At 45.3% G+C, this 25502-nt stretch overlaps 1 protein-coding gene across 4 annotated transcripts in view; it reads right to left on the bottom strand.

The window, feature by feature from the left end:
- EPB41L4A (erythrocyte membrane protein band 4.1 like 4A) overlaps positions 1-25502 on the bottom strand; it is a 215149-nt gene that overhangs the window by 44237 nt on the left and 145410 nt on the right. For all 4 annotated transcript variants that reach the window (XM_030566656.1, XM_030566658.1, XM_030566657.1 and 1 more), the window contains one exon: positions 24136-24257. In XM_030566656.1, coding sequence (XP_030422516.1) covers positions 24136-24257 — 122 coding nt within the window. The remainder of the gene's footprint in view (positions 1-24135; positions 24258-25502) is intronic.

The raw sequence follows: 25502 nt of genomic DNA, 5'->3' as shown, positions 1-25502 counted from the left end.
CCTACATGTTTTGGCTACTTTGCAGAACTTTACACAATCCTATTGAATGTACCATGGTATTGTGAAATACAATTGCTATCTTATTGCTGGTCCACGAAGCACGTGCCAGCAGTCCCGGGGGATAAACTGGTTAAAAGATACTAGCTCCTTAATCTCATTTCTAGCTGCACTGCATTAAAAGAAAGCTAAAAATATATTAAATACTTTCTTAATATTACCTTTCCACATAAGCAATTGCTGCAGTTCCCATAGGAATATTATGCAGCTACAAACAGGAGATGGTTTGCCCAACTATGAATAGCAGGGGAGGTGTCTGGGAGACTACATCTTTATTTACAAAAGAAATGGTAATCCATGATGTAATAACTGTGTGAAAAGAGGTCACTGAAATAATAATACAGCACAATGGATGGATCTTTTTAAAGGAAAATCTCTCAAATTGATAATTTAACATTGTTTGATCCTTGGATAATTTACCTGTATAACATTCATTATTACAACAGAATTTTGCTAATTTACACTTCTGACCGGAGAACACCTATAAATTAATGAACTTGTGAATTGACAAGTAAATGGACAAACACAATAAACAATCAAAATAATGCTCAAGAAACTTTGTCTTTTGTTCATTTATTTTGTCAGTTGTAGTTTAGTTTTAGAGGAGTGTGGATTAGCTAGATTTTTACCATATTAGTCATTTATTGGTGCTAACAATTCACTCAACATAGAAACTGACACAATCCCCGCCCCCAGGAATTTAGGGCCCAATGTTGATCTGTAGGGGAGTAAGCCACTTAGGGGACTGGGCACTCTGAGTTGCACTCACAGAATTTGTTTGCTATTTTTCTGTTTGAGGAAGCACAGGCTGTTGGTCCCAAACCTCCCCACCAATCCTCCATACTTGTGGATCACAGGGGATCAGCCAGAGACATGGGGCACATGTATAGAGGAAACTTGGCAACAGTTTATTCCCAATAATCTGCCAGGTGCCCTCCCTATTTTGGTTCCATCCACCCCAAATCTGTAGGCCTGAAATCTTCTGTGGAATCAATGTAGAGGCTTCCACAGAATGGGAGGAAAATGCAGCACTCCCTCCTTCCAAGCCCCCCGTTCCAGGATCCAAGGAAACAGGTTCATGCATTTATGCTTTGAGAAGCACAGAGACCTTAAACTCAGATTTATTCACACACAACACACTAGGCTAAGACAGTTAAGCTCAAAGTAGTATAAAAATGTTACGCTGTATATTAATTTCCACATTTCAAAATCATTAAAGGGAAAACTAGTTAACCTAGTACCTCCTGTAGGTTTGTTACCACCATCAAGATTTGTTTTGTTTTGGTCACATTGCCTTTTTGGGTTCCACACGGTGTAATATATATTCACATTTCTGATGCCTTGTTTCTTCTGTGGAACTACCAAGGAAAACATTATTTTGAATATTGAGTAAATATCTAACAGAGTAAAGTATATGAGTGCTAGTAAAATTATTCCAAGACTTTAAAAAAATGGATAACATTTAGATATTGTAATATTACAATGCAAGATATTTGCAGCTAGTTAAGAAATTGCTGGACCTCTGGTATACCCTGTAGGATTCATCTTTTTTACCTGAGCCATGGTATTAGCATTGTACTAAATATAATCTGGGTGAGACTTCTGTGTCTGTCCTCTGTACACAGGCTTTATAAAATAACATTCCCTTCAACTCACTCTCTCTCTTTCCTCTCAATGACAATTTTAGTCACCTCCTACAAAGCTTATCTTCAAAACCGTTCTGGACTCCTGAGACAGAGTACACAAACCACTTTGTAAATCAGTTCCGGATAGGGCTCTTGTATTGTACATCAAAGATAATGTAAGATTTCAATTTAAAATTCTTCACACTGCTATAGATTGATTGACATCTATGAAACTACAGGTCTGTCGCATCTTACACGCATTTAACATGCGCGATTTCAGCTTTACGCAGTTGGCAAAAACAAAAAAAAACAAAAAAGAGAAAAATAACTATTTTAATACTGTAACTGTAATGCGGCCGATTCCGCCCGCCATTCAACTCAATGTAATTTTTCTTATACGCGGTTTTCGCTTTACGCGAATGGGGGAAGGGAATGGTAGAATAAAGGAGTTAGAAAAACCAAAGACTCTTCCTGACTGAGTCTGAGTACAAAAACCACAGGAAAAAAAAACCAATCTTATTAAAAGAATAAAGAATACTGCGAACATTCCCTCTTTGGAAGGTGCAGCAAGAGATCAAAATGTTTAAGGTCAAAATAAAAAAGATGACACATAGTAAGAATGGTGAAAGGCAATTTCCCCTCTTTTTGTCAGCATATGAGGAGGGAGCAGGTTGGGGCAGTAAGTTATAGGGAGTTGGCAGTGTTTGGCTTGATTAGTTTTGTGGGTAGATTTTATTAGCCTGCCCATGCCATTAGAAGTATGTGAGATAAAAAGGTCACCATTCAAAGCTAGCACCCTGTAGTTAATGCTTTTTCTGAGACCAGGGAAATAACTGCAGTAGCTCAGATACTACTGTGTGGTAAATGGAGATTATTTACCTGTAACTGGAAGTTCTTCAAGATATGTTGTCCCTATCAATATTCCACGTGTGGGCATGCACGTGTACCATGCACCTGAGACCAGAAAATCTTGCAAGTAGTGTCTGTGTTAGTCTAGGTCTCCACCCTGGATCTCCTTGTGCTCAGCATCTAGGGTGTAGGGGAAATGAGGACCGACTACCTTTCCAATTCTTTTTCTACCATTAATCCAGTCATGACTTGAACCATGGGGAAGGAGGAAGAGTAGCGGAAAACAGATAGGGACCATACATCTTGAAGAACTTCCAATTACAGAAAAGTAACCTCCATTTCTTCTTTGAGTCCCGGTCCTTATGTGTATTTCACACCTGAGTGTCTGGCAAGCAGTACTCAAATAGGAGGCGGGTGCGAGGATGCAGGTTGTATAGGTGTCTGTAAAACTGTAATTCCAAAGGCTGCATCAGCAGGAGGGGCTTGGACCAAAGTGTTATGCATCTTAAAAGTGTGCATGGAACTCCAGGTTGCTCCCTTACATATGTCCAACATAGGCACGTCTTGAAGAAATGCTACTCAGGTTGCCTGTGCTCTAGAGAAATGGGCCCTCATCCTGTCCAGGGGAGTGAAATGCATCAACTGATAGTAAAGGAGGCTACAGCCAGAAATCCATTTATAGTGTCTCTGAGCAGATATTGCTTGTCTCCGTGCTCACTCCACTATAGCAACAAATAGTCTACGTGATTTTGTAAATGGTTTTGTTCTTTGCAGGTAGAACACCAATGCTCATCTGACATTGGGAGAGTGAAGTCTCCTCTTCTCGCTGGAGGCATGAGGTTTTGGGAAGAGCACCATTAAGTGAATCAATTGGTTTATGTTGGAATTTGGAAATTACCTTTGGGATGAATTTCAGGTGGAGACAAAGGGATACGTTCTCTTTATGAAATGTAGCCAATATAGTTTAGCCATGAGGGCCTCCAGCTTGCCCACCCTCCTGACCAACCTAATGTCAACCAGGAAGGTGACCTTCATAGACAGGTGGGACATAAAGCACATGGCCAACTGTTCAAAAGGTGGCCCAGTAAGTGTTGAAAGTAAAAGATAGATGTCCCACTGTGGTGCTGGCTTCACTACTTCCTAGCAGACCCTTCAGAAATCTAGTTGTTACTGAGTGAGTAAAAATAAAATAGCCACCTACTGGAGGATGGAACGGACTGATTGCACTAGATGGATCCACAATAAGCTAATAGACAGACCCAATGTCTTAAGAGTGAAGAGAGAGTCTAAAACAGCAGGAATACCTGCAATCCCTGATGATAATTGCTTCTGGTGCACCCAAGTAGAGAAATGGCTCCACGTGGCTAGATAATATTTTCTGGTAGAATCTTTCCTGCTGTAATTAAAAAGAGATTGAACAGCCTCCAAACAGGAATGCTTTAGGTCTGATGCCCATCCAAAAACCAAACCATCAGGTGAAGAGTCTGGGCTGGGATGTTTAATCCTGCCATTCTCCTGAGTTAGCAGGTCCAGGAAGGACTGAATGCTGATGGGTTGACAGACTGACATTTGTAGGAGGTCTGCAAATTTGAACTGTCTGGGCCAATAGGGTGAGATGAGAATGACTTGTGCTTTGTTGTGAGAAATCTTCCATAGAACCTGGGGTATTAGTGGTCTGGAAGGGAAGGCATACCTGAAGTGGCCTGTCCAGGACAGTGGGAGGGCATTGTTGCCCCTTGAGTCTTGACCTTGTGCTTCTCTGGAACAGTATGTTGAACTTCTTGTTCATAGAATCATAGAAAGGTACAGCCTGATAGGACCTCAAGAGGTCAGCTAATCCAGCCGCCTGCACTGAGGCGGGACTAAGTACATCTGAGAACTGATTGTCTAACCAGTTCTTAAAAACCTCCAATGATGAGAATTCCACACTCTCCCTTGGTAATTGATTCCAGTGCTACTACACTATCCTTATACTTAGAAAGTTTTTCCTAATATCTAACCTAAATTTCCCTTGCTGCACATTAAGCCTAGTACTACTTGTCCTACCTTCAGTGGATGTGGAGAACAATTGATCACCATCCTCTTTGTAACAGACCTTAGCATATTTGAAGACTGTTATCAGGTCCCACCCCAGTCTTTTCTCAAGACTAAACATGCTCAGATTTTTTTAATCTTTCCTCATAGGTCAGGTTTTCCAAACCTTTTATCATTTTTGTTGCCCTCCTGTGGACTCTCCCCAGTTTATTCACATCTTTCCTGAAGTGTGGCACCCAGAATTAGACACAGTATTCCAGGTCACAAGAGGGCATTCCCCACTGCACGAAGATGTTTATCAGCACTGAATTGTGTAACTCCCAGAGTCTACCAGAGTTCATGTTGGGGTTTCCCATGAGATGTCGGGTCCTCTGTGTTCGGCAGGGCCAGTCGTCTCCAAGGGTTCCTCCAGTTGCCAGGGTACAGGCAGGCCATGAACGGCTTTGATTCCCAGTGCAGTCAGGGGCTGTGACTGGCCCTCCGCAGGAGTTTCCCAGGCAAGTCCTTCCCCTACAGCTTCCAGCCCAGAATGAGCTGGGCTCCCTGCCTTTATACTACTAGAGCACTCAGAGCATGCCCAGTCTTGCCAGGGAGGCGGGACTTCTGCTGTCAATAATATGGGCTTAACCCTGTTTGGGCTAGTGCGGGATAAGCAGACCCCGTCACATCCCCATACCTGAAGCGAAAAGCTTGAAAATCTGACCTGAGTGTATCCTACAGGCTCAAAAATCAAAAGTCTAATATAAAAAACACAATAGCTATTATCTATGTAAAAATTCCTTATTTTTAAGACAATGTCATGATTTGTTGGCGCCTGACTAATGATTTTGAATGTTTGGGGTTGACAATACTGCATACAAGAAATGAGATGTGCCCTGCAGTATCCCATGATAATATATAGTCTTCTCAGGTGAGGGACTGGGCCTGCATACGTGTTTGCACAGTGTTTAGTAGATCTAGGCCCTGATCCTGATAAGACAAGGTATGGTACAGCAACATAAATATTAATGGCTTAATCTTCCAGACTGCATCTAATCTAGGCTGCTTCTAAATCAGAACGGTAGTATTTTACACTCACTACTTTGCACAGTGCATGGCATCTGTGCATGGCACTAGTGAATCAGGTCCTAAAGCAATAATAATAATTTACTGTAAACTATGCATTTTAATTATTGAGTAAATCAGACTCTTTGGGTAGCAGTAGATGGGGTCATATAAACATTGTCGCAGGAAGAATACCCATAAGGAACTCTTATAATGGAACACTTAACAAAAAGGATAAATAACCTTTTCATCAGACAAATGCACCTAGTCTCCAGCATTTTGAAAGCTGCGCAGAATGCCATTCTGATCACAATAGAATGCTACAGAACAATGAGGGATCCTGAACACTGCTCCACTGGTGGCATTTTTGATTTATAACCAGAGCAAGATTTAACTGCAACCCTTTCCCAACTAAATCAAACCAGAAAGTGAATAAGAGCACAGCACATTCAGTCATTCATACCGCAGACTTGAGCCTATGAAAGAAACTCTCCAAACCTAACACCAGATTGGAAAATCAACCTTGCCTGTTTGGTGCTAACAGCCTGGAGTACCAGTTAATTTTGTATGAGTGTTCAGCAAGGAGAAAACCAGATTTGCAGATTCTAAGGATAAAGACAAAAAATGTGTTTTTTCGGTCTTTTTAAAATTAAAATACAGTGATTAATGTTTATGTTACACTCTTCGGAATTTTACTGCAGTGTTATGGCTCCAAATTCCAAAGTAGAAAAAAATCTAATAGTCAATCTATGTAGTAAATGAACAAACACTGGTTAGTGGTAAACATTAACTACTGTGGTCAAACATGGCCCATTTATTTCTCTAAAAAACCCATGACTTAAGTTTTAAAGAAAAAAATATTATAAAGAAAATTAACACTAAAGCCTTGATTCTGACCTCATTTATCCTGGTGAAATCACAGTAACTCCAATGGAGACAATGAAGATACATTGGTTTCATCTCAGTGTAACGGAAGATCTAAATAAGGTTTTATACTTAGCTCATAGTTCATAGATTACAAGTATCTAGCATATGTTTAGAGCACCCAAATTTCCTAATGTGTCTTGGCTACTAGCTTTTTATCTGTTGCAGTAAAACAGATAATTAGAAAGCCTCCTGCCATTCACTTTAATGGAACAGATACACATCAAATACATAGAGATTAAAGCTTCCTTGTCTGATTTTTCTCTAATACCTGAATGGCTGACATATGTAACCTTTTAAATGAGGGATAATAAGAGGGATGTTTTTGTATAACTATAATCTTGTTCCCGGAAAGATAATCTGCCAGGGCAAAACCAAACTGTCTATCCCATCAAGAGAACCAGATCATTTTTAATGAATATTTTTAGGAATAAACCTGAAGTTCCCCTCTCTTCACTATGTACACTCCCTCCCCCAGATCTCCATTTTAAGCCCAAAATATATTTAACAAGCATACATAAAAATTAAATGTTTCCATCGTTATCCTCTCAGCATCTGCTCCCACTCTTAATATGGGGTTCAGTCACTGGCTGCCATGTTAATGAGTTTAGGCCCATGTGATAATGGGTCAGTGTAACAAGGAAGTACTGTAAGCCACTCAGCATTACACAGGCTAGCTAACCCTATCACTACAGTGGTGAGAACAACGGGAGATGGACAATATGTGATAAATTCAATGTTTTTATATAATCAGCCATGACAATCAGCACAGGGCCACTACAGGAACTGGGGGTGGCTGGTGGCAGAAAACATTATTTTTATGAGATAAGGGAGGGAGTGGGGATTTTAAGGGCTACATTGTGTGATTTACACACAGTCCCAAATTGGAGGGAATGTGGCGCAAACCCCTCCCAAGGGGAACTCCAGGATAGACTGTGGCTCAGAAAACACAGTACCATCCAGAACTCCCAGGTGTATGGGGGAGTGTGCACAGCGCACCAACCCTAGCCCTGGCTCTCCATCCTCACTCCCCCTAATACTCCCCTACCACAGGAGCTCAGACTGTGCCGGGGGACACAAACACCAGGCAAAAATCTAGCCCTAAATTGACCTAACTGAGCTGGCTGCAGAAAGGAAAGGGTTGTTTTTTTAAATTAATTTAAATAGATTTTTGTACTGTTAAAAAGCAAGTGAACTACTGAGCCAGGAGGGAGAAAGAGGGAAATTACAGGCGGTATCTTCTTGTACTGAGTAAGAACTATGTGCAAGAAATGGAGATCTTTTTGGTAAATATCATTCTGTTTTCTTTTATTAAAAAAAATAAAGCAAAAGTTAAACCATCCCCAGCAGTGCTTGGCACAAAATAGTGCTTGGCACAAAACTCTTTAAAGAATTTTATCAATACATTAGAAGCAAGAGGAAGACCAAGGACAGGGTAGGCCCACTGCTCAGTGAGGAGGGGGAAACAGTAACGGGAGACTTGGAAATGGCAGAGATGCTTAATAACTTCTTTGTTTCGGTCTTCACTGAGAAGTCTGAAGGAATGTCTAACATAGTGAATGCTTACGGGAAGAGAGTAGGTTTAGAAGATAAAATAAAAAAAGAGCAAGTAAAAAATCACTTAGAAAAGTTAGATGCCTGCAAGTCACCAGGGCCTGATGAAATGCATCCTAGAATACTCAAGGAGTAATAGAGGAGGTATCTGAGCCTCTAGCTATTATCTTTGGGAAATCATGGGAGACGGGGGAGATTCCAGAAGACTGAAAAGGGGCAAATATAGTGCCCATCTATAAAAAGGGAAATAAAAACAACCCAGGAAACTACAGACCAGCTAGTTTAACTTCTGTGCCAGGGAAGATAATGGAGCAAGTAATTAAAGAAATCATCTGCAAACAGTTGGAAGGTAGTAAGGTGATAGGGAATAGCCAGCATGGATTTGTAAAGAACAAATCATGTCAAACTAATCTGATAGCATTCTTTGATAGGATAACGAGCCTTGTGGATAAGGGAGAAGCAATGGATGTGATATACCTAGACTTTAGTAAGGCATTTGATACGGTCTCGCATGATATTCTTATAGATAAACTAGGAAAGTACAATTTAGATGCGGCTACTATAAGGTGGGTGCATAACTGTGTCCGTTACAGCTATTCCCCTATTCCATTTTGTTTCCCCAGACTCCATTTTGTTTTCTGTTCTCCTGTGGCCGCCCTTCCCTGGCTGTTAAGTTGTTTACCAGGGCCACTGCCCTTCTCAAAGGGAGGGCCCCTTAAGTTGTTTAACAAGAGCCATTGCCCTTCTCAAAGGGATGGCCACTTGTGCTGCATGTTAAGTGGGACCACTGCCCTTTTCAAAGGGTTAGTCCTGTTATCACCTCGTTGAACCTGGGCTTGGTGTAGGGTAGGCAATGTCCAGAGCTGCAAGGCCTACTGTGGTTTTAAGATCCTGGGCATGAGTCATAGTCTCATGTGCTCTTGAGTCACCTATTGCACAGGACTATGTCCAGGCATGTCTCTGGGCTTACCTTCAGTTTTTCCCCTGTGCCCCCTCCCCTGTGACAGAGGGAGCCTATCAGGATTACTGGTGGGAAACTGCCCAAGTTTGCCTTTAAAACCAGACATTTTTTAAACACACCTCAGAAAGGTTCCTGCATTGCTGCCTGGTCTGATCAGCCATGGGTTCTGGGGGTCCTTTCTCCGCTCTCGTTTTATTTTTGAGCGTACCCCCGTTTTTGAAACCCACCCCCCACGAAGAACAAATTGCTACCTGAGAGATCTCCTGATTATTGAGACTGTACCGAACCCTCCTTGCCTCTTCTGATGTTGCTGCTGCTTCTGCCTTTGCTGCTGCCTTGGGGACTGGTAAGAATCCCTCTGTAAAACTTTCTATACTTTTATTTTATTATTTTAGCTGCTGGCTCTGTTTCCCCAGCACACAGACTCAAGCTAAACCTTGGTCTGTGTCTTAAAACCTCTCTTAAACTACAGGGCTCTTTGCCACTGCTAAGCTCTGCTCCTGTGGGCTTTGCCTTGGGGCTCTCTGCTTTCAGCTGTATCCACCGCTGTAGCCACCATCCCTTGGCTTCCTTGGGAGCTGGGTCCTGGATACACTCTGCCCTCTGTAACCTCCCCATAGCATAAGGTGCACCATAGGTCTTGTTTTTTTTTAATAAGTCATAGTTTGTTAAGATTGTAGAGCTTGTAAGTTTCTGTGATATTTGTTGTGTTGCCTAATTGTTGGTTAAGATAAATTTAGAAAATCATTGCCTGGTTGTATTCTGTAGCTGCTTGTCATTTTATATAAGTTTGGATAAGTTAGGGGATAGATAAGGTTTTTACTATTTGAATTTGTCTTCCCACTGCCCCAATTCCCCCCCCCCCCGAGCTCCCCAGTCACTTATTGCAGTCTCTCTGCTGTTTAAACTTGCAGCCTGTCTGCTCTCTGTGTCTCCCTGAGTTTAAATCTCCCTCTGTAGCGCCTCTATCCTTGGTTTCTGCTCCACCACGTGCTCCTCTTCCCCCATCCCCTAACCTCATTCCTCTACCACTGCCTCTCTCTCTCTCTCTCTCTCTCTTTTAATCCCTTCCCCCACGTGTTCACCCCGCTCCTACTGCTGCCAAACCTCAATTGTATTACTGAAGTCTAGCATAAAACCCCATTGGTTACCCTTTTTCTCTCTCACACACCTCACATTTTATATTTACACCACTGTGACACATTTTTACCTAGAGTTGTTGGTTATTTAACACATTTTACCCATAACTGTTAGTTGGTTATATGCTGCTGTGACACACCCTTTACCTAGAAATTGTTAGCTACCTGTTACATTTATACTTCAGTGTTAGTTGGTTACCAACTGTATTGTACCCAACTGTATTGTACCCCACTATAGAAACCCCCTATACTATACTAAAAGAACTCCCTCCCCAATTGCCTACCTTAACAAACCCCTTACCCCTCACTATTAAATTTTCCCTGTTTTTGCATTTTCTTAATAAAGTTTATTTTGCACCCCACCTGTGTGGTAATTGCTCCCCAAGATCCCATATACCTGCAGGCAGGGACAAACTGGATGGATAACCGTACTCAGAGAGTAGTTATTAATGGCTCCCAATCCTGCTGGAAAGGAATAACAAGTGGGGTTCCGCAGGGGTCTGTTTTGGGACCGGCTCTGTTCAATATCTTCATCAACGATTTAGATGTTGGCATAGAAAGTACGCTTATTAAGTTTGCGGACGATACCAAACTGGGAGGGATTGCAACTGCTTTGGAGGATAGGGTCAAAATTCAAAATGATCTGGACAAATTGGAGAAATGGTCTGAGGTAAACAGGATGAAGTTCAATAAAGATAAATGCAAAGTGCTCCACTTAGGAAGGAACAATCAGTTTCACACATACAGAATGGGAAGAGACTGTCTAGGAAGGAGTATGGCAGAAAGAGATCTAGGGGTCATAGTGGACCACAAGCTTAATATGAATCAACAGTGTGATACTGTTGCAAAAAAAAGCAAACGTAATTCTGGCATGTATTAACAGGTGTGTTGTAAACAAGACACGAGAAGTCATTCGTCCGCTTTACTCTGCGCTGGTTAGGCCTCAGCTGGAGTATTCTGTCCAGTTCTGGGCACCGCATTTCAAGAAAGATGTGGAGAAATTGGAGAGGGTCCAGAGAAGAGCAACTAGAATGATTAAAGGTCTTGAGAACATGATCTATGAAGGAAGGCTGAAACAATTGGGTTTGTTTAGTTTGGAAAAGAGAAGACTGAGAGGGGACATGACAGCAGTTTTCAGGTATCTAAAAGGGTGTCATCAGGAGGAGGGAGAAAACTTGCTCACCTTAGCCTCCAATGATAGAACAAGAAGCAATGGGCTTAAACTGCAGCAAGGGAGATTTAGGTTGGACATTAGGAAAAAGTTCCTAACTGTCAGGGTAGTTAAACACTGGAACAGATTGCCTAGGGAAGTTGTGGAATCTCCATCTCTGGAGATATTTAAGAGTAGGTTAGATAAATGTCTATTAGGGATGGTCTAGACAGTATTTGGTCCTGCCATGAGGGCAGGGGACTGGACTCGATGACCTCTCGAGGTCCCTTCCAGTCCTAAAGTCTATGAGAGTCTATGAATGTATAATTCAGATGAGGAGACAGGCAAAATCAAGTCAAATAAATCAGTGTAAAATGCTGAGCAATGCATGTTTAATTCTATTACCCCACACCAGAAAATATAACACTATGAATGGTTAGTTATCATGACAACAACTGGTACAATTCTAACTATCCTAAAAAATAGTATTTATTTTACTAAACTATGTCATATTACTCTCCAGATACTTTAAGCATGGGAAGCTTTAAATAACTCATAACACTACTTCATCCTACCAAGCTCACCTCCTAAATCAGAATTATTCTGTAGGATTTAAAGTCTGCTATGAGCTTCTGTTTTTATCAAATGATGCATAATATGAATCAAGTGAGGCAGAATTGATTTACTGGGTTAATTGGACTCAACACGATTACATTAAAGAAAGAGTCTATGTGAAAAATGTAGGTTTTATACCAATGAGATGTAGCAGAGCCTGTCACATGAGGTATCCAATTATACTCCAGCATGAAGAGAGAAACATTAATCAGCCCTCAACCTCTGAAAATCTTTTTAAACATAGAAAGCAGGCTAACCTTGTTTATCAATGTACATGCCCATATGCAAAATAAAAAATGAGGTTTCAAACAGATGCTTATTTATATGCAAGGATGTTACAAGTGTCAGGACAGCCTGTCAGAGGAACATGCATGTCTTTCTTTTGTAATGCTTCTTGCTCTCCATGGAGAACATTCTGGCTCTCTCACCTTTCCCAAGAGGTTAAGTGACATATGCAACACTTATTTGTTTTTATGGACAATCATTTAGAAGTAAGGCACACCCATCAACAGAAAGTGGCTGCACTTCTGGGACTCATTTGGTGATAAATGGTTTACTGAGTACACAAGTTACATTAAAAATAAAATAATCTACACATCGATGAATGGGAAAGAGGCTATAGACATATGCATATATAAGTGGACATGGGGAAAAAGCTTTTTTTATTTAAATTTGTGAGCTACAAAATTTTGCAAGTCAACAAAACAACACAGATATGCACTTCTTGTGGAATTTTGCACATCACTAAAGGCAAACAAAAACATAGAATAGGTTTCAGTTTCCTCATAACCATAGAAAAATGACAGCAACTATCAATGAGTGCAGAACATTTGCCACTGAAACAATAAAGAGTAGTAAAGAATACAAGACACTCAAGTGCTCATATTGAACAGATACTGGAGATTTATGTTACAGCTGACAGGATCACTCACTGTGATCACTGAGTAGCCATGCACTTTTCTGCAAAATTAGAGGAGAGAGATGAGGCAGGAAATGACTATCAACAGAAATACTGAATAGTGCAGCTGAATGGATGTCTATGCCAAATGTTATATGTAGTGTTATGTAGCCATGTTGGTCCCAGAATATGAGAGAGACAAGATGGGTGAGGTAATATATTTTACTGGACAAGGTGAATGAGGTAATATTTTGTACTGGTCCACCTTGTCTTTCAAAGTCCATCAGAGTCCTACTGCCGTTTTCAAAAAGCAAAAATCAGGCTATGTCTATACCATGAGCTAGGAATGCGATTGTCCTGCTCATGTACACATACTCACGCTAGCTCTCATCAAGCTAGCATGAGTATAAATAACCGGGTACCCATGGTAGCACTCATAGTGACAACAGAGACACGTCTGGGCCGTGCCAAGTACATACCCACTGGTTTGTACTTGGCACATGCCTCTGCTGCCACAATCAGTGCTACCATGGCTACATTGCTACTTACAGTCATGCTAGCTCAATGAGAGCTAGTGTAAGTACGTGCGCGAGCTGAGGAGCCACACTCCTAGCTCGTAGTGTAGGCATTGCCTTAGTTTCAAGAGGAAGGTCGTCTCTTACATGTTTATGCACCTACACACCTCTGCAGCATAAAGCAGATCTGTGAAGTAGCCTGTAAGCAAAGGGAGTGCCTCTCTTCGTACGCATAGCTCAGACAATCACATATTGTGTACATTTTCTGAGAATGGTAAAGTAGTTCTACCCCTTCCTGAGGGCTGCAACTAACAGGCACAGAGGGGGAAGTACTAACTTTTGCTTAAACATCAGACAGGTGAGACCTGTAACCAGCACAGAACATTCCTGGATCCAGGTTAACTGCGTTTTGCATTCCATTCCAGGAGACTGTAAGCTCCTTCATTAGAAGGAAATGATATTGAGAAAAGCCTAAGAAGAAAATATTTCAGGGTTTCCAGTGCAGTTTTCCCCTCTAACTCTTGTTTAACACAAGAGGGGAACATCTGCCCCATGATATGAATAGCTATATAAACAGATTAGGAAATAAATACATTACAATAATGATTATCATTTACATGGCACTATATTGGTAGGATTTTTAAAAGCTCTCCGTGTTGGCCTGATTCAGCTCCCAAATCTACCACAGAGATCAATGGAAGCAAAGTAAAACCAATGCTGAGTGCTTTTAAAAATCCCACTCTATATATATTTAAGCATTTAGACATTAACTAATTAATACTCACAACCCCCCATGTGAGGGAAGTACAGTAGTAACCATTACTATCTCAATTCTGACAGTTGGGACACTTGAGGCAGAGCGATTGATTGATTGATTGATTTGCCCAAGACCACAGAGCCTGGTGGCAGAGCTAGGACTTGACCCAGTTTCCTAGCTCCCAATCCATGCTCTAACCACTAGATAACTATTTAGGTAGCTAGTAAGATGGAATAGATGATAAAACAATATCCTCATAAAACATTACTATTCTATAAATGCAAATGATACAGGAATAAATTAAGATAATGACTCACTGGCATTTATTCCATGACCAAACTTGGATTTCAGGGTTGTTGGGATTCTAGTTGTTTGTTTGTTTGTTTTCGGGGTTTGGTTTTGTTTTTTGTTCTCTTTAATATTTTTTCTGAGAAAGTTTCTTATTTTAGTGTTTCCTATTTTTTCTATAAAAATCTTGTCAAATGTGAATGTACAAATATCAGAAAATGTAATGCAGAAAAGATGAAAATATTAAAGACAACATTAAGATTAAAAAGTAAAACATCGAAAATTTTACCACATTAGTATCAGTATAGGCTAGGTTTAAAAAACTGGGGCTCTTGAATGCCTCTAATAATTCAATTACCTTGTGACAAGAGGACAATTTGGCTAATTTTTCAAGTATTATGGACTAAATCCTCAATCCTGCAAACACTTGTGCACATGTTTAATTTTATGCACACGGGTAATCCTATTTAAATCAATGGAACTACTCATGCACGGAAAGTTAAGTACATGCATAAGTACTCGTATGGATTGAAGCCTAAAATCTCAAAACCTATTGTTTCTATTACAAAAATTCAGGAACTATTTATTATGTTGGGTCCCATTCCTGCAGTCACCGCTTAGTCCTAAATGTCCCCACCTAGATGCCAGATCTTCCAGTTCCCCCCTGACATTTTGACAATGCAGTTATGAGTTTTCAATATATCTAAAGCACGCTAAAAATCCAAAGGAGAGTGGAAACTTAAATTGAATCTAACATCAAAATAAATGCCACAAGTTATGTTGGACTGGTTGGACTGTACTGGAGAGAAATAGTGAAGGGAAGAATCCTTGGGTGAAGCAGTGATGCATAATTCAGGGATCCCACGGGCATTACGTAGGTCTAATGTTCTACTTAAGACACAAGACCTTGTTCACAGAGTCTTTGAGCTTATCTACTTGGCCACACACTTTGGACTACAGGGATATGAACTGCAGCGTACACTAGCATGCTGCACAGTAACTCCCCCATGTGGACACAACAAGCACGAACAAAAGTTTGGGCTAATAAAATCCTTATTAGCCCAACAAGACTTAAGTTAATGAGAACTAGGTACCTTTCTGTTTGCACCTGCAGCATCCACACAGGGGAGTTACAGTACAGCATGCTAGGGTGAGCTGTAATTCAGGCCCCCATAGTCTGAACTGCAGAGTGCTATAAACATCACAGGGTACGTCTACACTACGGGATTATTCCGATTTTACATAAACTGGTTTTATAAAACAGATTGTATAAAGTCGAGTGCAGGCAGCCATACTAAGCACATTAATTCGGCAGTGTGCGTCCATGGTCGGGGGCTAGCGTTGATTTCCGGAGCATTGCACTGTGGGTAGCTATTCCGAAGCTATCCCATAGTTCCCGCAGTCTCCCCCACCCCTTAGAATTCTGGGTTGAGAACCCAGTGGCTGATGGGGCAAAAATCATTGTCGCGGGTGTTTCTGGGTAATGTCGTCAGTCATTCCTTCCTCCAGGAAAGCAACGGCAGACAATCATTTCGTGCCCTTTTTCCCTGGATTGCCCTGGCAGACGCCATAGTACAGCAACCATGGAGCCCGTTCAGCTTTTTTTTTTTTTTTTTTTTTTTTTTTTTTAAAGTCACCGTATGTGTACTGGATGCCGCGGACAGAGGCGATACTCCAGCATTACACAGCAGCATTCATTTGCTTTTGCATGATAGCAGAGACGGTTACCAGTCATTCTGTACCGTCTGCTGCCGGTGTAAATGGGCAATGAGATGACGGGTATCTGTCCTTTTGTACTGTCTGCTGCTATCATGGGTGCCCCTGGCTGAGATCGGTCGGGGGCGCAAAGGCAAAAAAGACGGTTACTCACCTTTGTAACTGTTGTTCTTCGAGACGTGTTGCTCATATCCATTCCAATTAGGTGTGCACGCGCCGTGTGCACGTTCGTCGGAGACTTTTTACCCTAGCAACACTCGGTGGGCCGGCAGGTCGCCCCCAGGAGTGGCGCCGGTATGGCGCCTGATATATACCCCTGCTGGCCCGCCCGCTCCTCAGTTCCTTCTTGCCGGCTACTCCGACAGAGGGGAAGGAGGGCGGGTGTGGAATGGATATGAGCAACACATCTCGAAGAACAACAGTTACAAAGGTGAGTAACCGTCTTTTCTTCTTCGAGTGCTTGCTCATATCCATTCCAATTAGGTGATTCCCAAGCCTTACCTAGGCGGTGGGGTCGGAGCGAGACGTTGCAGACTGTAAAACCGCTGCGCCGAAAGCGGCATCGTCTCTAGCTTGCTGGACCAGCGCATAGTGTGATGCGAAGGTGTGTACAGAAGACCATGTGGCCGCACGGCAGATTTCCTGTATGGGGACGTGAGCCAAAAACGCGGCCGACGAAGCCTGAGCCCTGGTAGAATGGCGGTAAGGGGCCCCATTGGCACACGGGCCAAGTCGTAGCATGTCCTGATGCAGGACGTGACCCAGGATGCGATACGCTAGGAGGAGATTGCCATGCCTCTCATTTGTTCCGCTACTGCCACAAACAATTGTGGTGAACGTCGGAAGGGTTTAGTTCTCTCAATGTAGAACGCGAGGGCCCTTCTTACATCCAAGGAGTGGAGCTGTTACTCTCTTCGGGATGAATGCGGCTTCGGGTAAAAGACTGGCAGGAAGACATCTTGGTTAATATGGAAGGCGGAGATGACCTTAGGGAGGAATGCCGGGTGCAGTCGCAGCTGTATTTTGTCCTTATGGAACACCGTATACAGAGGGTCCACGGTCAGAGCCCGAAGCTCCGAGACTCGCCGGGCCGACGTAATAGCGACTAGGAAGGCCACCTTCCAGGACAGGTACAGGAGCGAGCATTTGGCTAAGGGTTCGAAGGGGGGCGCCATGAGCCTGGTCAGGACAAGGTTCAGGTCCCAAGTAGGGGTAGGCCGTTTGACCCGAGGGTCGCTCCAGGCCTTTGATAAACCTAGACACCATCGGGTGAGAAAACACGGACCCGCCAGCCTCGCCTGGATGGAAGGCGGACACAGCCGCGAGGTGGACGCGCAGAGAGGAGATCGCCAAGCCCTGCTGCTTGAGAGACCACACATAGTCCAGAATGGTGGGGACTAGCACGGCGAGTGGGTTGTGGTCGTGCTGGCTACACCAGCAGCAGAAGCGTTTTCATTTCACTAGGTAGGTTGAACGCGTGGAAGGCTTCCTGCTGCCCAACAACACTTGTTGTACTGCATCGGAACAGCGCAACTCGGACTGGCTTAGCCAGCCAGGAGCCATGCAGACAGATGGAGGGACTGTAGATCCGGATGGCGCATCCTGCCGAAGTCCTGTGTGATCAGGTCCGGTCAAAGAGGTAGGGCAATCGGATTCGCCAGGGACAGATCGAGCAGCATGGTGTACCAAGGCTGCCGCGGCCACGCCGGAGCGATCAGGATGAGGCGGGCCTTGTCTCTCCGAACCTTGATCAGGACTCGATGGATGAGAGGGAAGGGTGGAAAGGTGTAGCAAAGACGACCCGTCCACGGTATGAGGAACGCGTCCGACAGGGAACCCGGGGAGCGACCCTGTAGAGAGCAGAACACCTGGCATTTTCTGTTCAATCTAGAGGCGAACAGATCTATCTGGGGAAACCCCCACCTCTGGAAAACGACAGAGAGGACGTCCGGATGGATGGACCATTCGTGGGACAGGAAGGATCTGCTCAGGTGATCCGCAAGGGTGTTCTGCACTCCCGGGAGAAAGGAGGCCACTAGGTGAATAGAGTGGGCTATGCAAAAGTCCCACAGACGTATTGCTTCCTGACACAGCGGGGAGGACCGGGTCCCGTCCTGCTTGTTGATGTAATACACGGCCGTTGTGTTGTCCGTGAATACCGCAACACAACAGTCGTGCAAATGGCATTGGAATGTCTGGCATGCTAGGCGAACTGCCCGTAGCTCCCAGACATTGATGTGAAGAGTCAACTTTCTCTGTGACCATAGACCCTGTGTACGCAGGGTCCCCAGATGCGCACCCCAGCCCAGCGATGACGCGTCCATTGTCAGGGACACTGAGGGCTGAGGGGCGTGAAACGGTAGGCCCGCACACACTTGGGAGGGCGTTGTCCACCAGCCTAGGGAACCTAGAACAATTGGTGGAATCGTTACGATTGTGTCTATGGCATCCCTGCCTGGTCGATAGACCAACGCGAGCCAGGTCTGCAGCGGGCGCATGCGGAGTCTTGCATGTCTGGTGACGAAGGTGCATGCGGCCATGTGCCCCAGGAGAGCAAGGCACGTTCAAGCAGACGTGGTCGGGAAGGCCTGCAGGCTTGTGACCATGGACACTATGGCTCGGAATCGGTGCCGGGGGAGGCTGGCCATTGTGAGGTTGGAATCCAGCACTGCCCTGATGAACTCTATGCTCCGCGTAGGCACCAGAGTGGACTTGTCCGGGTTGATGGTCAGACCTAGGCTCGCAAACAGCTCCCTGATGATGGTGATGTGCCCGGTCACCTGCGCCTCCGACGTGCCTCGAATGAGCCAGTCGTCGAGGTAAGGGAAGACATGGATACAACGACGGCGCAGGGCAGCGGCGACGACCGCCATACACCTGGTGAACACCCGGGGGGCTGAGGAGAGCCCAAAGGGGAGGACCGTGAACTGGTAGTGGTCCTGATTTACCACAAAGCGAAGATACCGCCTGTGCGGGGGAAAGATCGCAATGTGGAAGTATGCATCCTTCATGTCGAGAGCGGCGTACCAATCTCCGGGATCCAAGGAGGGAATGATGGTTCCTAAGGTTACCATGCGGAACTTGAACTTTTTGATGAATTTGTTCAGTCCTCGCAGGTCCAGGATGGATCAAAGGCCCCCTTTTGACTTGGGGATTAAGAAGTACCGGGAATAAAACCCCTTGCCCCTTAGCTCCCTTGGCACCTCCTCTATAGCTCCAATGAGCAGGAGCTTGTGAACCTCCTGGAGGATAAGTTGCTCGTGAGAGGGGTCCCTGAAGAGGGACGAGGAGGGAGGAGAAACAAACTGAAGATGGTAACCAAACTGCACCGTGCGCAGGACCCAACGATCCGAGATTAGCTGGGACCATGACGGCAGGAAGGGGCGGAGGCGGTTGAGAAAATGAAGTGGGTCCAGGGAAGGGATTGGTAAGCTGCTCTCGGGCGCACCTTCAAAAGTTCGCTTTGGGTCCCTGCGGTGGCTTGTCGGACCCGGAAGTATTACCCCTTTGAGGACCTGGTTGACGTCTACGGTTCGGCCGACCTCACCTCCGGTTGAAATCTTGTCTGGGGCGAGGCGGGGGGTAAGTGCGCTGATGGTAGGGGCGGAATGGCCTTCTCTGAGTCTGGGACGTGTGCATACCCAGTGACCGCATGATGACTCGGTTATCCTTCAGGCTCTGTAGTCTGGGATCTTTCTTTTCAGAGAAAAGGCCCTGCCCATCAAATGGCAGGTCCTGAATCGTGTACTGTAGCTCCGGCGGTAGTCCGGAAGACTGCAGCCACGATATACGGCGCATGGCTACGCCTGATGCCAATGTTCTTGCTGCCGAATCTGCGGCATCTAAGGACGCTTGTAGGGAGGTCCTGGCGACCCTCCTGCCCTCTTCCAGGAGAGATGAAAATTCCTGGCGTGAGTCCTGGGGAAGCAGCTCCGTAAATTTGCCGACAGCCTCCCAGGTGTTGTGGCTGTAATGACTCAGGAGGGCTTGCTGGTTCGCCACACGGAGCTGAAGGCCTCCCGCGGAGTACACCTTGTGGCCCAGCAAGTCCATGCGCCTGGCTTCCCTGGATTTTGGCGCAGGAGCTTGTTGGCCGTGGCGTTCCCGCTCATTGACTGACTGTACCACCAAGGAGCAGGGTGTACATAGAGGTACTCGTACCCTTGGATGGTACCATATATTTCCTTTCCACTCCGCAGGCAGTGGGTGGAATGGAGGCTGGAGACTGCCAGATGGTGTCCGCCTTCGCCTGGATCGACTTGATGAAGGGGAGGGCTACCCTGGTTGGTGCCTCCGCAGAAAGAATGCTTACCACCGGGTCCTCCACTTCCGGGACTTCCTCGACAGGAAGGTTTATGTTCTGGGCAACTCGCCTCAGAAGGTCCTGGTGTGCCCTGAGATCAATCGGTGGGGGCCCTGATGAAGATGTGCCCGCAACCGCCTCATCTGGGGACGAGGAAGAAGACACCCCCGGGAGGAGTGGTTCCTGAACTGAAGCCTCGTCCAGAGGGACCTCTACTTCCTGAGCATCCTGCTGCACCAGGGGATCCATAGGGACTTCCTCCATACCTGCGGGGGCGGGGGGGACGGCTGACCGTGGCCTCCGGTGCCCGATGCTCCGATTGGCCAGAGCAAGCGGGGCCTGAAGGTTCGCCCTGGGCTTGGTGGTATGCCCAGGGCGTCCAAAAGGACCATTGTGGTGGTCCCTGGTCCGGGTGGGCCTGCACATCTGAACCCCCGTAAGAGGCGCTGTCCATTCGGGAAGAGGTGGACGAGTGCCTTGAAGGCCACGGAGGAGCCGTCGATGACTGCGTCGGGCCTCTGCGCACCCTGATGTCGCTGCGCGGTGCCGGCGAGTGGTACTGGGAGTCATGGTGGTACCTTGATCTGGACTGGGACCTGCTACCAGCTCGGTGCCGGGAGGTCGACCGGTGCCGTATGCTGCTGTGCCAGGATCGGCTGAGGTAGGAACGTCGGTGCCGCGATCTAGACCGGTGCCGAGAGTAGTACGACGGCGACCGGGATCTTGAACGGTGCCGCAAGTACGACCGGTGCCGCAGGTAGTGGTCTCGTGACTGCGAGCGGCGTCTGGATCTCGAGCGGCGTCGTTGAGAGTGGTCCCTCGATCTGGAACGGGACCGATGCTCAGTAGTGCCCGGCGAATGCGGCCGCACCATGGCAGGCTTGCCCATCGATTGGAGAACCCGCACCAGCGGTGCCGGGGTTGGGGCAGCTTGGGCTCTGTCATGGCGATGAGGTCGCATGCAACGGAGAAGGTCTCCGGCGTGGAGGGTGCGACGAGCTCAACTGCTGTTCTCACAGGGGAGCTGAGATGCACCGGACTCAACGGTCCCTGAGGAGCCGGAGTCGACGGTGCGACGACGCTCGGTGCCGCGGCGGATGACGGTGCCGGGTGGTCAGGTTTGGAGGCACGCTCCGACTGAGGTGCGATTGTAGGCACCGCAGGAGCCCTGTGCTTCTTGCTCCTCGGGGAGGGGGAGCGGTGCCGGCTAGGGTGCCGGGCTGGTGCCGAGCGGGAAGTCGAAGCCTTTGCCGGTGCCGGGCGGTCCGGAGCAGAGGCGATACTTGGCCCCGGTGCCAGAGTCGGTGCCGACGGTGGGGGAGTCAGCGCTGCCTCCATCAGGATCTGCTTCAGGCGACTGTCCCGCTCCTTCTTCGTTCGGGCCTTGAACGCCTTGCAGATCTGGCACTTGTCCACAAGGTGGGACTCGCCTAGGCACCTCAGGCAGGAGTCGTGCGGATCTCCTGTTGGCATCGGCCGATGACAGGCCGCACAAGGCTTAAAGCCGGGTGAACCGGGCATGGGCCCCGGCACCGCGGGGAGGAAGAGGGGCGAACCCCCGATCCTCTATATAACTATCTACAACTACACTTAACTAACTTTATAACTACAACTATTACTATAATAACAGAACTATATACACTAAACTGCAGAAGAGTGAAACGCTAGGGAGGTGGAGAACGGCTAGCCGTGCTCCACAGTTCCAACGACCGACACGGGCGGTAAGAAGGAACTGAGGAGCGGGCGGGCCAGCAGGGGTATATATCAGGCTCCATACCGGCGCCACTCCAGGGGGCGACCTGCCGGCCCACCGAGTGTTGCTAGGGTAAAAAGTCTCCGACGAACGTGCACGCAGCACGCGCACACCTAATTGGAATGGATATGAGCAAGCACTCGAAGAAGAACTAGGAATGACTCCCCGAGTCAATCCCTCCTTTATGGTTTCTAAAAACAGAGTCAGTCCTGCCTAGAATATGGGGCAAGTGTACTAGAGAACCAGTGTATCAGAGAGCACAGCTGCTCTGTGTCAGATCCTGCAGAAATGATGAGCTACATGCTATTCACGGGGGGTACCTCTGCAACAACCCCACCCGTTGCTTCCCTCCTCCCCCAACCTTCCTGGGCTACCGTGGCAGTGTCCCCCCCATTTGTGTCATGAAGTTATAAAGAATGCAGGAATAAGAAACAATGACTTGTTAGTGAGATAAAATGAGGGGGAGGCAGCCTTCCAGGGCTATGACAGTCCAGGCAGGACATTAAGTGGTGCGGGGGAGAGGAGACCAGCATGCCGCTGCTATGATAGTCCAGGCAGTACAGAATCTTTTCTTTACACAAGAAAGGGAGGGGCTGATGGAGCTCATCCCCTAGTTGCTATGATGAGGACGGTTACCAGCCGTTCTGTACCATCTACTGGGAATGACCAAGAATTATTCCTATTTTCACCCAGGCGCCCCCAGCCAGCCTCACCTGAAGCCAGCCAGGAGCACTCACGGGTTGATAATAAGGACAGTTACCAGTCCTACTGCACCGTCTGCCACCGGGCAGGGAGAGGAGTGGATACTGCTCTTCACTGCTGCAGCATCGCATCTACCAGCAGCATTCAGTAGACATAGGGTGACATTGAAAGAAGTCAAGAAACGATTTCTTTCCCTTTTCTTTCACGGGGGGGCGGGGGGGAGAGTAAATTGACGAGCTATTCCCTGAACCATGCTGGACAATGTATTTGAACCTACAGGCATTGAGACCTCAGCCAAGAATGCAAATACTTTTCAGAGACTGCTGGGGACTGTGGGATAGCTGGAGTCCTCAGTATCCCCTCCCTCCCTCCATGAGCGTCCATTTGAGTCTCTGGCTTCCCGTTATGCTTGTCACGCAGCACTGTGTAGCCTGTAGATTTTTTTTTCAAACGCTTTGGCATTTCCTCTTCTGTAACGGAGCTTTGATAGAACAGATTTGTTTCCCCATACAGCGATCAGATCCAGTATCTCCCGTACGGTCCATGCTGGAGCTCTTTTTGGATTTGGGACTGCATTGCCACCTGTGCTGATCAGAGCTCCACGCTGGGCAAACAGGAAATGAAAATTAAAATTTCGAGAGGGCTTTTCCTGTTTACCTGGCCACTGCATCCGAGTTCAGATTGCTGTCCAGAGCGGTCACAGCGGTGCACTGTGGGATACCGCCCGGAGGCCAATACCGTCGATTTGCGGCCACACTAACCCTAATCCTATATGGTAATACCGATTTTAGCGCTACTCTTCTTGTTGGGGAGGAGTACAGAAACCGATTTAAAGAGCCCTTTATATCGATATACAGGGCCTCATAGTGTGGACGGGTATGGTGTTAAATCGGTTTAACGCTGCTAAAGTCGGTTTAAATGCGTAGTGTAGACCAAGCCACAAAGAAAATAAATGCCTTTTGATTACATGTTTTCAGGCTACTGTACTGTACATTTGAGTCTACAAAAATGTACTTCTATCACTAATCCACACTCCTTTATCACTTCTATTCATAAAGTTGGAATTCTTAGCTCCAGTTAACGTATGTTTATGTCAGTCTAAAACGAAAACAGAAAACACATTTTAAAGAGAAACTTCAGGATAATGCAGTAACTTCAGCTTGACTTCCTGAAAACAGAGTGACTCATCTTTGGCCAAAGAAAAGGCTTCTCCTTAGACAAAATAAACAGAAGTGTTCAAATAGAGCTTACCAGTCTGTTGCGTTTGTGCATTTCTTTTTGGATAAGTCTTACTACGACTTCTTTCAACATTTTGGTCAGGCCGAGGAAGCTGGACTGAAAGTTCTCTGCTCATCTGCAAAGCTGTCCTGCCACTTGAAAATGAAAGAAAATCAATATGATGGATAAACAGAAACTGAGAAGTGAACCTTAAAGCAATTTAACATTTTTATTTAGAGAAATTATGCTGGATTGGGACAGCACAGTGAATTAGTTATCAACCCGTTACTCATAGAACCTTGATTCGGTTCTAATATTCCTGCTCACACAGCAGGCTGTGTGGTATTAACTACAATGTCATTAATTGTGATTTTGTTTCAGATCAAATCTTGGAGGAACTGCCAACAGATCATGCCAATCTTTTCTGCATTTGGTATTTTTCAACTGAGTTCCAGAAACAGTTCCAGAATCCACACAAAATGCTACTTTATTGTGAATTAAGACAGTAGCCAACACAGCTTGGCCTTTTTTGTAGCCTCACGATAACCTTTGAGCATGCAATTTTCTTAAGTAATTTGATTGCTCTAATTTTAATACCTGAATTAATTTTTACAGTCATTTGTCTTACTAAAATATCCCTTTAGCATTGCTCTGTTTGAAGTGACAAATGGCTGCCCTAATATTTCACATAATCAAAATAGGAATGAAAAAGCAGCACCAAACTTGGTGCAGTGCCAGACTGCAACAAGCCATTAACACAAAAAAATGATAGGACCTGATTATATTTACGTCCATTTTAAAGCTCTGTCATCCATGACAACACAGTGTAAAGCTGCCCTAGTGTGAATGTGAATTAGGCACAGGTAGTGCATATGTGCCCTTGTTAAAGCATATTGTGTGGCGTACCCAGTGCAGCTCTCAAATTTTCTTTTAGACATTAGGAAAAAAATAAAAATAATTAATTAAAACCTAAGCATTCCTGAGTTTACAATAATTGGGAAAGATATTTAAACATTTTCAGATTTAAACTGACAAAAAAATTAAAATCTATAATAGAGACAAGCTTCTTAACACACAATGAACAAATAAGGTAAATCTCTGTATCACAAAAAACTGTGGCTCCTATTTGGACCTATGTTACTGAACTGTTTTCAATAAAATTAAGTTACGCTTCCCCTTTCCCTGTAAAAAAACAAAACAAAACAAAAGCAGACAATAAGACTAAAAATATACTCTATATCTGAATTTAACCTTAAAGTGATATTAACCATAAATGACAAAAGCAAGTTTAAACAAAACATCTGTGATAAGATATATTATATATTATATTAAGATATATTAACCAGACAGCACTATGAATTTTATTTATTTTCTGCTGTCATACAATAAGATCAATTAAA

This window comes from Gopherus evgoodei, chromosome 6 (assembly GCF_007399415.2).
Source record: "Gopherus evgoodei ecotype Sinaloan lineage chromosome 6, rGopEvg1_v1.p, whole genome shotgun sequence".
Lineage (NCBI taxonomy): Eukaryota > Metazoa > Chordata > Testudines > Testudinidae > Gopherus > Gopherus evgoodei.
Note: the sequence above shows the minus strand (reverse complement) of the source record. Positions and strands in the feature narration are given on the sequence as shown.